This window comes from Plasmodium gaboni, chromosome 14, assembly GCF_001602025.1.
Source record: "Plasmodium gaboni strain SY75 chromosome 14, whole genome shotgun sequence".
In the NCBI taxonomy this organism is placed as follows: Eukaryota; Apicomplexa; class Aconoidasida; order Haemosporida; family Plasmodiidae; genus Plasmodium; species Plasmodium gaboni.
This window is the reverse complement of record NC_031494.1, coordinates 2049654-2064810: the sequence shown is the minus strand read 5'-3', so window position 1 is coordinate 2064810 and position 15157 is coordinate 2049654. Positions and strand designations below refer to the sequence as shown.

The 15157-nt window shown below is 18.0% G+C and overlaps 6 protein-coding genes across 7 annotated transcripts; 3 read left to right on the top strand and 3 right to left on the bottom strand.

Annotated features, from left to right (window-relative positions):
- Positions 1–45: 45 nt before the first annotated feature.
- On the bottom strand, positions 46–1705 carry PGSY75_1455200 (putative methyltransferase; the record flags this gene model as incomplete). 2 transcript variants are annotated; one of them, XM_018788235.1, is made up of 9 exons in its annotated part: positions 46–110; positions 216–279; positions 439–502; positions 590–651; positions 855–943; positions 1105–1218; positions 1321–1433; positions 1537–1574; positions 1697–1705. In XM_018788235.1, 9 exons carry the CDS (start codon positions 1703–1705, stop codon positions 46–48), a joined length of 618 nt encoding a protein of 205 aa, XP_018639607.1. The 2 variants fall into 2 exon arrangements, with proteins under 2 accessions (XP_018639607.1, XP_018639608.1); XM_018788236.1 differs by having other exon boundaries at positions 858–943.
- Positions 1706–4482: 2777 nt separating this feature from the next.
- On the top strand, positions 4483–5261 carry PGSY75_1455100 (putative protein tyrosine phosphatase; the record flags this gene model as incomplete). The annotated part of the gene is made up of 3 exons (XM_018788234.1): positions 4483–4748; positions 4862–4916; positions 5067–5261. The coding sequence occupies 3 exons, from the start codon at positions 4483–4485 to the stop codon at positions 5259–5261; spliced, it is 516 nt and encodes a 171-aa protein (XP_018639606.1).
- A 1439-nt stretch (positions 5262–6700) lies between these two features.
- PGSY75_1455000 (putative protein phosphatase) lies at positions 6701–9149 on the top strand (the record flags this gene model as incomplete). Its single annotated transcript, XM_018788233.1, has 9 exons — positions 6701–6808; positions 7082–7125; positions 7315–7335; positions 7501–7556; positions 7673–7741; positions 7837–7866; positions 8023–8088; positions 8177–8346; positions 8481–9149. 9 exons carry the CDS (start codon positions 6701–6703, stop codon positions 9147–9149), a joined length of 1233 nt encoding a protein of 410 aa, XP_018639605.1.
- A 1740-nt stretch (positions 9150–10889) lies between these two features.
- PGSY75_1454900 (hypothetical protein) lies at positions 10890–11351 on the top strand (the record flags this gene model as incomplete). Its single annotated transcript, XM_018788232.1, has 1 exon — positions 10890–11351. One exon carries the CDS (start codon positions 10890–10892, stop codon positions 11349–11351), a length of 462 nt encoding a protein of 153 aa, XP_018639604.1.
- Positions 11352–12070: 719 nt separating this feature from the next.
- Positions 12071–12565, bottom strand: PGSY75_1454800 (hypothetical protein; the record flags this gene model as incomplete). Its single annotated transcript, XM_018788231.1, has 1 exon — positions 12071–12565. One exon carries the CDS (start codon positions 12563–12565, stop codon positions 12071–12073), a length of 495 nt encoding a protein of 164 aa, XP_018639603.1.
- A 1033-nt stretch (positions 12566–13598) lies between these two features.
- On the bottom strand, positions 13599–15005 carry PGSY75_1454700 (putative 6-phosphogluconate dehydrogenase, decarboxylating; the record flags this gene model as incomplete). Its single annotated transcript, XM_018788230.1, has 1 exon — positions 13599–15005. One exon carries the CDS (start codon positions 15003–15005, stop codon positions 13599–13601), a length of 1407 nt encoding a protein of 468 aa, XP_018639602.1.
- Positions 15006–15157: the final 152 nt, after the last annotated feature.

Genomic DNA, 15157 nt, shown 5'->3' with positions numbered 1-15157 from the left:
CTGAGTATTTTTTATAAAAACATAGGTTTTTTTTTTTTTTTATTATTATTTGCTTGTATCTTGCTTTTTACAAATATATATATAGTGTAAATTATCATCCACAGGTGGAGCTAAAATAATAAATTATTTATAAAAATAATACAATGTTACAAAATATTTTATGACATTAATTATATATATATATATATTTTTTTTTTTTTTTCTTTCTAATTTACCTACTATTCCTAGCATGGGACGTTGAACAGTCTTAACTGTTATATCCCAATTATAATCCTCTTTCTAAATATAAAAAAAATATTAAAATGTATAGAAATGAATATTGAAAAAATGTTTTCTTCAACATTATACATTCAATATATATATATATATATATATATATATTAAATGTCAAAGAAAGTGTGTAGTTTTTTTTATTTTCCCTTTTTTATAAATTTTCACCTGTAAATATACAAGTCTATATGCTGGTTGTGCATGTGATATAATAACAAAAATACCATTAGACCTAAAAAAACAAAATATTAACACATATATGTATATATATATATATATATATATATATATATAGATATACATATATTTTAAGTCTTACTTTAATATTCTAGACACTTCGGATAACATCTCTTCAATACTCTTTAAAGAATCTTCTGAACACTGTAAGAATAGAAAAATAAAATAATTTTATCCTTTTTGCCTATCCTCCTTATATATATATTAAATAAAATTTTTTATCCATTATAAATTATTAAAGGATTATTTAAAAATATAATAAAAAAGGTGATGATAATATAAATATATATTTAAAAAAATAATAATCTTTGATAAAATATGTATTTATAAGATGCAAGTATTATTACTACTATGGAATCTAGACATGCTTTATCTATAACTAAATCAAATTCTTCATTTTTAAATTCTCTCATATCACACACATTCATTAATATGTCTACAAAAAGGATAATATAACAATTAATATATAAATATATTATATACACTAATATATATATGTTTGAAAAAATATAAAGACAAATAATATAATAATAATAGATAATGTTAAATTATGAATAAGTGATATACATATACATATATATATATATATATTATTACATTTTAAGTTGGGTTTATCATTATATATTTCTTGCATTTTCTTTATGCATACAGATGATGCATCTATGTTGGTTATATTTGTGTAGCCACTATCTAGCATTTCTTCACTAAATTCTTTAAAAGCATAAAAAATAATAATACATATATATATATATATATATATATATATATATATATATATTAATGTATAAATATATTTATATTAAATCCTTTTACTTGATGTTCCACATCCTATATTTAAAATGCTTGCATCATTTTTTATTTCAAGCTCTGTAAAAATATGCTTTACTCCATACCACCTTTGGTGCCAATCAAATTGCTCTTCTTCACTTTAAAAAAATAAAATAAAATAATAAAATTAAATACAAATCAGAAGGTATATATAATTGTTGATAAGAATAGTATAATAATTTAATCATATAAATCTATTACTTTGTATATCGCTCGTTCCAGTAAGATATTTTACCATACTACATATTACATATATGTAAAAAAAAAAAAAAAAAAAAAAAAAAAAAAAGAATATTTCAACAACATATAATATATATATATATTATGTTTGTGTAATTTTTTATACATATGTATATTTTACCACTGCCATAATGATATATTCAAAAAGAACCTTTCTATAAAAATATTAACTTAATTATTATATATATATATATATATTTTTTTTTTTTCCATTTATATATTAATTATAAGAAATATTTTTCCTTATATCCCCAAAAGGATAAATCCCATTAGAATTATAAAAGGATTTATTATTTTTCTTTTTTTTTTTTTTTTTTTTTAATTCGAACACTTTATTGTATCTTTATATATATATCTTTATATTTATGTGTGTGTTTGAATATTAATTTGTTCTATTTTTATATTAATATATTTTTAGAACTTAATAAAATTGCATAATATATATATTACCTTTTAATATTTTAATAATAATAGAAAGATCTATTTTTCTTATTTTGTATTTATATTAAGCCTTTTTTTTTTTTTTTTTTTTTTATATATATTAAATTATTAGTAGGAAAAGTAATAAAAATATATAAACTATATAAAAAAAGAAGAAAAAATTTTTTTTTTTTTTTCTATATTTTAATGTATATTTTTCATTATAAAAAATGTTTGATATTATTTTAACTTTACAAGACATAAAAGAAATATATATATATATATATATATATATATATATATATATACATATATATTTATTTTGAAGTCATTTTATTTAAAATTTTTTTTTTTTTTTTTTTTTTTTTTTAATCTCTGTTTACAAAAAATTTAAGTATTTATTATTTATATATAAGGAATTTGAAAAAAAACTACATTACAATGAAATCTGAACATTTTTTAAAAATTAAAGAAAAAATAAAATTAAGAACATTTTAATGATAACATTTATTTATGTTATATATGAAGTTGATTTTCTTTTTAAAAAAATGGAAAAATGTTCAATAAACAAGTATATATACATATATATTATGTTAAAGATATTATTTTACATATGAATATATTAAAAAAATATATAAGTAGAAACTTCTCTTTTTTTATTTATTATTATATAATTGGTTCATTTTTTTTTTTTTCTCAATGCTTTCATTTAAAAGACCTAAAAATATAAAATTGTATAACTCCCTATATTAGTTTTTCATGATCATAAAATAATTTAAGTATTTTATTTTGATTTCTGTGTACTTTTTTTAAATATTCTTTTATCTGTTCATAAAAAAAATATTATATTATATGTAGAATTACAAAAGTAGGACTATAAATTATAATGATTATTTATATAAAGCTATTTTATTTAATAAACGGTTGTTATTTTATATGTATAATTCAATTAAATAAATAAACACATATATATATATATATATATATGGAATGATATTTTTAGGACATATATGATCTAATACTTTTATACACATTATATACATAATTATTTTATTTTATTTTATTTTATTTTTTTTTTTTTTTTTTTTTTTTTAATGATTAAATACATTTTTTAAGAGAACTTTTAACTCCTCATTTTCATCCGTTGTATCTTTTATATTTTCATTATTCATTTTGTTAGTAAATGCGCAAAAAAAAAAAAAAAATAATAATAATAAATATGAAGATACGCTTGTCCTTATATATAATATCTTTATCTTATTAAATAACAATAAAACATTGAGATATAAATACATTCATATATCTTACATATATTTGCATATGTTCACAATTAAGAGAAATATTTTTTATACATTTATTTTCTCAATATTAATTAAGGATAATGAAAGAAATAATTCAATTCTAACATTTCAAAAAAAAGAAATATTAAACAAATAAATAAATACATACATACATACATATATATATATATATATATATATATATATATATATATATATATAAGTTTAAAATGAATTATTTATTTAATTTAAAATTATTTTTATGATAAATGAAAACCTATGATAATAAAGTACCTTATTGTATTTATTTTATAGGAGAATAGCAATAATTTTCCTCATTTCAATATAAAAAAATATATACATTATATATATTATAATTACAAAAATATAAATGTATCAATTTTACCACATGAGATTAAGGATCTACTTAAAGTTTGTTTAAATAAATTGTCTTATATATAAACATCATGTTTTTTATAAATAATTTATAACATTAATATATTATAATATTTTTTTTTTTTTTTTTTTTTTTTTCAGCTATATTTATATAATTTAATATATATTTTCGCTAGATAATAATATATATATTTTTTAGCTATATATACATATTATATATATATATATATATAATTATTTATATATATAATATATTTATATTTACTATTTTTTTTTTTTTTCCCCTTTTTAATGTACATATAAAATATATATATTTTTTTATGTTTTTATTATATTATATATATATAATATAATAATATATATTAAATATGATCTTTACAATATAATAATATATATTAAAATAATAATATATATTTTTTATAATAATGTTATTATGTACGTTTATTTATTTATTTATTTATTTATTATTATTTTTTTTTTTTAGTACTTTTTGAAGATTTAATATATCATTGAATGTTATATGCGAACCTAAATTTCGTTGACCCCAGTAAATTTTATAATATCCTAATAATTATATATATAATAATAATAAATATATATTAATAATATATATTAAAATTTTCCTTTTTTATTAATTTTCTTTCTTTTTTCTTGTTTATATATATTATTATATATATTACTTTTTTTATATATATTTTATTTTATATTTTTCATATTTTATTGTACATATTTATATTAATAATTTTGTTTATTTTTATTTTTAATTTTTTTTTTTTTTTTTTTTTGGGCTTATTATATAACATATAATTAAATGATTCAAATAATACCATATTTATATTTGGGTAAAAAAAATGATATAGATAATGTAGAAAATCTTAAAAAAAATAATATTAAAGCGGTGGTTATATGTTGTACCTATTTTGAATATCCTGAGTATAAAATACCAGATGGATATGAAATTTTAAGAATTAATTTGGAGGATATAGGTTTAGAAAATATATCATCATATTTTGACGAATCGAATAATTTTATTCATTCATATATAACTAAAGAACAATCAGTACTTATTTGTTGTTGGTAAGATATTTAATTAGGTGCAAAAGGAAAAAAAAAAAAAAAAAAATAAAAATAAAAATAAATTTGATGGAAAGTATTATATTATGTATATATTTTTTTTTTTTTTTTTTTAGTCATGGAATTAGTCGATCATCAACAATATCCATTGCATATTTAATTGGAAAACAGGTTATTAACCTTATATTTATGTATCATAAATATTATATATTGTTCTTTTGTTTTATATATAAGCATGTCATAAATATATGAATAAATAAATAAAATATATATATATATATGTATATATATATTTATTTATTTATATAATTAATTTTCTAGAACTTTGGTCTTAATGAAGCCTTTAATTTCATAATGGGGAAAAAAAATATATGCCCCAATATTGGGTTTATGGAACAATTGTGTGAATATGAAAAAAGACTAAAAAATCAAATTACCTTTTCTTCTGTTAAGTATATAAGCTGGTTTACCTCAGAACGATGCGATAAAAATGTATCTACTGATTTTAGTTTGTAAGATATAATTAACAGATTTAAATTAATAGAAAGATAGAGAGGGGGAAAAAAAAAAAAAAAAAATTCAAACCAAATAAAATATAATTATATAATAATATTGTAAAAATATAAATATTTTATAAAACATTCGTATTACAAAAATGTAGAATAATGTTCTTGTGATTCTAATATACAAGCTAACATATAATTTTATGAAAATATACCCGATATATATCTTATACTTATATGAAGGGATACACATTATTATAATTAAAAAAATATGTGATTTCCAATAAGAATATTATTATCAATATTGTTTGACATGGTGTTCAGTATATATATATATATATATATATATTATATATATTTTTTTTAATTTTATATTTTCACCTTATGTGTGCAATTTTGTATTCTTTTATTTTATTTTTTTGATGTTTTTCCTTTTTTTTTTTTCATACAATTTTGTAAATTTTGAATATAACGGATATATTTAATTTTTAGTAATTTGAAGAAATTAATATGTTATCTTTTTTTTTTTTTGTTTTTTGATTTTTTTTTTTTTTTTGTAAAAAGAAATTTTTTTAATACCTTAAAATTTAATTATATATGACCCTAAAAAGTAGTAAATTAAAATAAATAAGTAAATAAATGAATGAAGGATAAGAAATAAAAAAATACAAATATAAAATTTTTTATTAAATGTGGCGGATAATATAAATATATACATACGATAAAATTCTAATCATATATTTATATTTAATGTATTATGTTATAATATATATATATTTTTAAATTTAAGAACAAAATGTGTACATTGTCTATATATTAATTAATATTTGTTTACAAAATTTAATGTGAATATTTCACAAATTTTATGTCTTTAGACAAAAATATGTTTAATAGAAAGAATTAACAAAAAAAAATTAAATGATACAATTTTATATTAATCGTACAATAGTTTTGGTATAAGCATTAATATATAATATAATATATTTGTATATAATATATATGTATATATATTTTTTTTTTTTTTTTGAGGGGTTTAATACTTACACTTCATTTGTGTATTAAACATAAAAAAGAAAAGTGCTTTTTTCTTTTTCATCGTGTAATACGGAAATGTAGCTCCAACAAGTATGTAATATATATATTACGCAAAAAAAAAAAAAAAAAATATATATATATATATATACTAAAAAATAAAATGATATAAAAATAAATAAAATCATATAACAACTAATAAAAAACGTCTTTATTTTTATGTTTATGTTTATTTTTATTTCTATCTTTATTTTTATTTCTATCTTTATTTTTATTTCATTCCAGTTATCATTTATTTTAAAATATAGAGTTACGCAAATTTTTACAAAAATAAAAAGAATAAAAAAATAAAAACATTCTTTTTGTACACTTACAAAATATTATAAGTAATTTATATTATTCCGAATGTAAAGCATAAATATGAATAAGATTAATTTAATAAGTACAAAAGAGATATCTGAAATCGTCAGTTGGTATACCCATGTCTGTGCTGGAACTATGCAAGGATATCGTGCCACGGAAGAAGATGTAATATATATAATAATTCATATTTTTCATGATACATATTTCATATAATTATATAATGTATTGTGATTGAATAAATAATATAATAACCATACATAGGTCCCTTTATATTTTCTTTAATTGCATTTAATCAAAGTGTTAAAAAAAAAAAAAAAAAAAAATTTATGTTCTCTTATAAAAATACGGGAATATTACGATAAAATATAAATAAATAAATATATACATATATATATATTTATGCATATATGTATTTTTTTTTTTTTTTTTAATTATTAGGCAACGGTTATTTTGGCGTCTCTTAAAAATTTTCCATCCTGTAGGTATGTTATTAGATCCTTATCGATTTATACATAAATATATATTAATACACACACATATATATATATATATGTGCCTATGTTAGAATATATTTGAATAATTGAACATTTATCTTGATTAACAGATGAAATTATTATTCTAATGATATATTTTAATATTATTTTCTTTTTTTTTTTCTTTACAAATTTAAGGATGTGCACCATTTTTGATGGGTATACATAAAATACAAACCATTATGAAGGAATACAATAATGAATATATTATAATATAATAAATAATTTTGATAATTTTTTTTTTATAAATATATTTTTTAATATATATATATATATATTTATTTATTTATTTATATTTATATAATGTGCATTTTCATTGGGTAGTCATATAGGAAAAGAAACAGCCTTATATTGCGCAAGGAACATAGCTGATTTTATTGGTTATTTTAAATAGTTATAAATATATAATATTTATATAAAAAACTTTTGTCGAAAAAAAACGTGAGAAAAAATAAATCACATATATATATATATATATATATTTTTTTTCCTTTAGGTAATTGTACAACGTTGGATGTTAACAATATAACTAATGCTTGTATACAGATGGACAATGAAATATTAAGTACGTTCATATTTGACCTTTATAATATATATATGTATGTATGTATTTTAATTGAGTTGTACATTTATTATTTTATTTTTCTTTTCCTATTTTAGATAGTAATTTCGCTCATAATGGATCAACAGGTAAACATTATGAATTCATTTTATTTGAATTAAACACTAATAAGTATATATATATATATATATGTATATGTGTAAACATATTAATCATGAAAATACATCATTATATAATTTGTAAAAATATATTTTAACGTTTTGTTGTTATTCCATATGCCTTAGCAATAATTGCTATAATCGAAAAAATTATGAACAAGGATTTTTTTAAGCTATATATTTGCAACTTGGGTAAATTAATAAATATGAAAAAATATATACATTTTATTTCATATGTATTTAATTTATATGTAATGATATATATTTCTATTAATATCAGGAGATTCCCGAGCAATGCTTATTAAAAAGGATGGATCATTTATTTCATTAAGTGAAGATCATAAACCTTATAATAAAAAAGAAAAAGAAAGGATATATAAAATTGGAGGTTTTGTTGAAAATGGAAGAATACTTGGATATATAGGTGTATCCCGTTCATTTGGAGACAAAGTAAAATATGAAAATTTTTTATGAATAAGAGATTATGTATATGTCATATAAAAAAATAAAAATAAATAAATTTACATATATATATATATATATATATATATATATATATATATATATATATAATTTTTTTCCAGAATTATAAAATAAAATCCGACTGTCCTTATAATCCTCATGAAACCATGATAAGTTGTATACCTGATATAAAAATATTTTATGCAAACTGTGATGATATACTATTTTTAGGATGTGATGGATTATTCGAAATGTTATCCTGGAATGACGTTGCTAAATTTACTTATGATTGTATGAACAGACATACATTAAGCGACGCCGTAATTAATATTCTCGATTATGCACTTCTATCGGGATCTAAGGATAATATAACTATACAAATAATTAAATTTTTTAATGAAGAAATTCCGAATTTTCATTTTAGAGAGAAATTAATTCCAAGTATTTATATACATAATGAAAAATTAACGAAACATGAATTTTATGGAAAACTTCTCAATAAATATCATATAAATGATAATAATATTATTAACAAACTCGTGGAATACTGTACAGAAATTAAAGGATCTTGCCCTACCATTGAACCATATTTAAAAAATATTAGGGAAAACAAAAACACACACATAATATTAAATAGAAGAAATAATAAAAATATTAAATACCTCACTTTACCAATATTACAGGAAGATCTTAAGACAAATAATGTCTTTAATAAAATGGATCCCAATGATTTTAATAAAATGAGAGAATTCTTTAGAGAATATGATAAAAAAGTCAAGTTTAATTATTAAAAGAGAAATTGTGCCCAATCAGAAAGGTCAAAATATTTACCAATATGGTAAAATAAGGATGTACATAAGAAAAAAACAAAAAAAGACATATTTCTTATAGAAACGATAATAATATCTTACATAAATGCATATAATCATAAAAATATCATTTTGGTTCTTACCAAATATATAGTAATAAAAAAAGAAGTACTATACATCAAAGATATTAATATATATATATATATATATGTATAAACTTTTATTTTTTTTTTTTTAACCCAATTAAGCATTTTTATCAATAAAAGCCTAATATGAAATTACGCTATAATATAAATATATATATTTTATTTTACATAACAATACAATGTCTGTTTAAAATTAGTTTTATTTATATTTATACATGTTTGTTCATTCCTAATTAATATTTAATTTTTTTTTTTTTTTTTTTTTTTTGTAATAGATTTACACTCTACAATAATGATATATATAAATATATATATATATATTTATGTTTTTTTCCATTTGCCATTTTACTTTATTACAACTTATATCTACCAAAAATTTAATGAAATATAAAATATATTATCCTATTTTACGAATAAGAACAATAAATATAATAATATATATATATATATCCTTATATCTTCTTATTATGACATTATATATTATTAGCAATAATAAGTAAATTAAAATGATAATAATAAACACAAAAATGTAGGAAAAAATATATTATATTTTCTTATTTTCTTGTTCCTTAATACATATCAAAAGCAAATAATATGATATATAAGTATATTTCCTTATGGTATTTAATCATATTAATATAAAAAGGTATTATTCCATATTCCTTTATTTATAGCTATGCAAGTATTTAATCATATTAATATAAAAAGGTATTATTCCATATTCCTTTATTTATAGCTATGCAATTTTTTTATTTATATTTATGATTATTATATAAATAAAAATTAATCCTCAATCCTTATAAAAATAACATATGAATATTCCAAAAAAAAAAAAAAAAAAAGAAAATTGTGTAATAACATTTTGTATGTTGTTTTATAATATTGAAAAAATCATATAGTTTATATTGTCTTATATAGATTTATAAAAAATATAAAAATATTATTCCTGATGTTATATGCATATACAAGGTAATTCTGACCTGTTCAGGTGAAATGTAAATATATATATATATATATATATATACATATGAGTGAAAAAAAAGAAAAACTTCCTTACAATGTGTACTTTTATATATAATAAAGCTAGTCGCGTTCATAATTTATTTAACCTTTATTAACATTATGATAAATAAAAAAAAAAAAAAAATAATAAATATAAATATATACATATATATATATATATATATATATATAAACTGTCCATTTATTTGTTTATAATATTATTATAGCTTGAATATTTTTGTTATATAATTATTTTTTTATATTTTTATATTAATTATCATTGAGTAAATTGAAAACAAGTATACATATATAAAATATTTGTATTTTTCTTTTTATATTTATTCTTCTTTTTTTTTTTTTTTTTTTTTTTTTTTTTTTTTTGACTGATGTTGTATAATTAAATTTTATTTAATACATTTTTATTTATTTTTGTTTATTATATTACATTAACTTTTATTTACGTTATTCCTTTATGTCTGAAATTATATTTGTTTAATTATATAAATAATTTGATTTTCAATTTATATAAATATTTTATATTATTTTATTTAATTTTTGCAAAATTGTTTATAAAATGCATCCTTTTAATTTTGTGCCCCAATTAGATAACAAAATAAATGTTGTGTCAATGCAACCTTTCCAAATGTATGTTCCTAATAACAATGCTGTAATTCCTCAATCATTTCCCAGTGATCATATATCACAACATTATAGTCAGCCTATATATTTTGAACCGTTACCACCTATATATGTAAAAAACCAATTACTACCTTCTCCTATTTTAGTACAGATGCCTACAACGGTAGTTGTTCAAAATGAATCACAACCAGCAATGGTACTAAATCAACCACCCTCCAATATTGTTGTCAAAAATAATCCTCCAACTTCAGTTTTTGTTAAACAATCAAATCCTAATGTTGTTGTTAAAAATGAAGCACCCCCAAATTATGTACAAAATGTGGACACATGTCAAGAGACTATAGTAACAGATATGAACCGCCCAGTAATGACCAGTATAAATAAAAATATTATGTAAATGACAAATAAATGAGTAGACAACTTGAAATATATCAAAGGAAAAATTGGGGTTATTATTAAAAAGTTAATGTGATAAACAAAATAAAAATAAAATTATATAATTAGAAATAATAAAAAAAAAAAAAATAAAAAAATTAGTAAAACCGATTAGAATAATATATTGTTTTTCTTTATATTTCTTTTCCTTCCATTACATTTCTTTACTATTTTTTTTTTTTTTTTTTTTTTTTTTTTTTTGTTTTTTCTCCCCTTTTATAAATTTATATATAACAATTAGTAAATAAAAGAACCTTTTAAATAATTTTAATTCAAGTTTAAAAATTATATTCAAAAATTTTATATTTATTTATGATTAAAATGAATTTTAATAATTACGAATAATTCTTATATATTCTTTTGTAAATCATTAATTGGAAATATTTTAATAGATTTTAAATGTTTTCGATAAGGTATTCATATTTTTTTTTTTAATGTATTTTTTTTAATTATCACTTTTTTAGTCTCTAAAAAAAAAAAAAAAATGGTAAGAGAATATTTTAAAACGTAAAACAATTTATACTCACTTTTATCTATATAAAGACTTAGAGACAAAATAGATAAAAAAAAATAAAAAAAAAAAAAAAAAAAACCGAAATAGTGAAGGAACATATTAAATTATAACATAAAAAAAAAAACAAATATTCATATAAATCATCATATTTCCATTTATTATCATATTCATTTATTTGAATATAACGTAAAATTGTATGGATCATAATTATTTTCCTTATTAAATACACCATTATTTACATAGTTATAAGGTGTGGGTAAAACATTATTATCATTTATAACATTTTGATTATTATAATAAAATTGTGTGTCACCATTGTTTATATTTTGCATATCTTCAATCATATTATCCTTTATTGGTGTTTCCTTTATATTGGTATTATTTATACCCGATATTGAATTTGCCTTATCATTTAATCCTATATGGAAATTTGGATTGTTATAAAAATCGTTTTGTGATTTCTCTATTATGATATTTGGATTAGATTGTCTCACTATAATTGGTTGTGGATCGTCATTTTTTAAAATAATATTTTGAGGTGGTAAGTCTAATGTTATAGGCAATTGGGGTTGACTGTGTATTATTACTGTCTGTGGTTGTCTTACAATAATAGGTTGTATTCTATCATTTTGAATTATCATATAATAAAATAAGTTATCCATATTTATAAAAAACAAAAAAAAAAAAAAAAAAAAAAAAAAAAGTACTACTTCTAATGATATATATTTTTTTTTAATTTCTTGTCAAGTTGGTATAAACAAAAGTTATTGACATATAAATTAATATTATGTATATAATAATTATTAACAATTTGTAAGGATAATCTATATCATCAAATCATATAAGCACATAAATAATAATCAAATAAAATTATGTAATTTTATCTATTTAAAAAAAAATCAAAATAAAAAACAAAAAAAGAATTAATAATAAGTCTATATGTATTGAACAAAGAAAAAAAAAAAAAAAAAAAAAAAAAAAAAAAAAAAAAAAAAAAAAAATTTTTTTTTTTTTTTTTTTTTATTTTTTTTTTTTTTTTTTTTTTTTTTTTTTTTTTTTTAAAAAAAAAAAAAAAAATAAAAATAAAATATTTAATTTTTTTTTTTTTTTATTATATTATTATTATTATTTTTTTTTTTTCTCAATACAACATAGTAATGTGAAAAAGACATTATTAATATTATAAAAATAAAAAAAAATACATATACATATATATATATATATATATATATATATATATATATTTATATTTATACGTTATTATAAATTAAAAAAATTACAACATTACAATTGATCTACATATAATTTTTTAAACAATTTGATTATATTGTTTAATATAATGTTGTATGACAAATTTTATAATTTTATATTTTTATCCATGTGTTTTGAATGTTATAAAAATGAAAAAAAATAAAAATAATAAAAATAAAAATAATAAAAATAAAAATATATTATATGTATGAAATATAAAGGTTTAAATAAATGTTACTTTTGTCTTTGTCATTTGATTATATAATAAGAAGATTAAAATATTATATTAATAAAGAGCACATAAATATATATATATATATATATATTTTTTTTTTATGGTTGCTGAATTGTGTATGTGTATGTGTATATGTATAGATAGTAGTAAAATATTATTGTCTGATTTTCTTCGAAAATAAAATAAAATATTTATATGTATATTTATTATTACCACAAGGTGTGATAATTACCTTCACGATCTGTTCTCCTATATGTATGTGATCCAAAATAATCCCTTTGTGCTTGTACTAAATTAAGAGGTAAATTTTTTGATGTTACCATTTGAAAATATGCCAAACTAGCTGAGAAGGCTGGAATTGGTATAGAATATTTTGTAGCCATAAGAACAATTTTTCTTAAGGATGGTAATTTATTTTTAATATCATCTGAGAATTCCTTATCTAGGAATAATAATTCTAATTTTTGATTATTTTTATATGCATTTGCTATACGATCTAAGAAAACAGCTCTAATAATACACCCACCTCTCCATATTCTAGCAATTTCACCTAGATTTAATTTCCAATCCATTTCTTCAGAAACTTGTTTTAAAAGGAAAAGTCCTTGAGTATATGAAATAATTTTACAACAATAAAGAGCATTTAATAGATCATTTTCAAAATCATTTAAATCTTCATTTTGATCAATAACAATATTATCTTTATTAAAATTTGATTCTGCTTTAGTTCTTAATTCTTTAAATACACTTATATTACGTGCATCTAAAGCAGCACACATAGTTGGACATGGGATACCTCTTTCAGTGGCTTCAAGCATAGTCCATTTCCCTGTTCCTTTTGCCCCAGCAATATCTAATATCATATCAACTAAATAATTATTTGTTAAATCATCTTTTTTTGCAAGAATATTTGCAGTAATTTCAATTAAATATGAATTTAATATACCTTCATTCCATTTATTAAAAACTTCTGATAATTTTTTATTATCATATTTTAATATATCTTTCATAATAACATAACTTTCTGATATTAATTGCATATCTCCATATTCTATTCCATTATGTACCATTTTGACATAATTACCTGAAGAACCTGGACCTATATAAGTAACACAAGGAGAATTTCCTACTTGAGCTGAACATTTTTCTAATATATCTTTTACACAATCATATGCATATTTAGATCCACCAGGCATAAATGAACAACCATATCTTGCACCTGCTTCACCTCCACTTACACCCATTGCCAAATATTCTACATCCTTTTCTTTACATAATTTTATTCTTCTTTCTGAATTAATATACCATTCATTCCCACCATCAATTATTATATCACCTTTTTCAAAATATTTTAATATGTTACTAATATTTTCATCTACAGCTGGACCTGCTTTTATTAATAAAATAATTTTCCTTGGCTTTTTCAAATTATTTATCAACTCCTCTAGTGTTTTATAACCATAAACAACTAAATTCTCTTCTTTTGCTCTTTTCAGAGTTTCCTCCGTTCTTTCATATGTCCTATTATAAACACCTATTTTAAAACCTTTGCTCGAAATATTCAAACTTAAATTCTGGCCCATAACAGCCAACCCTATCAAACCAATATCACACATTGTTATTAAATAAAAATTAAAGGTATATATAAATATTCAAGCCTTAAAAGAAGAGTACCCATATATACATATATATATATATATATATATATATATATATATATATATGTAGTAAAATATATAATTTATTTTTTATAATACATACAAATAAA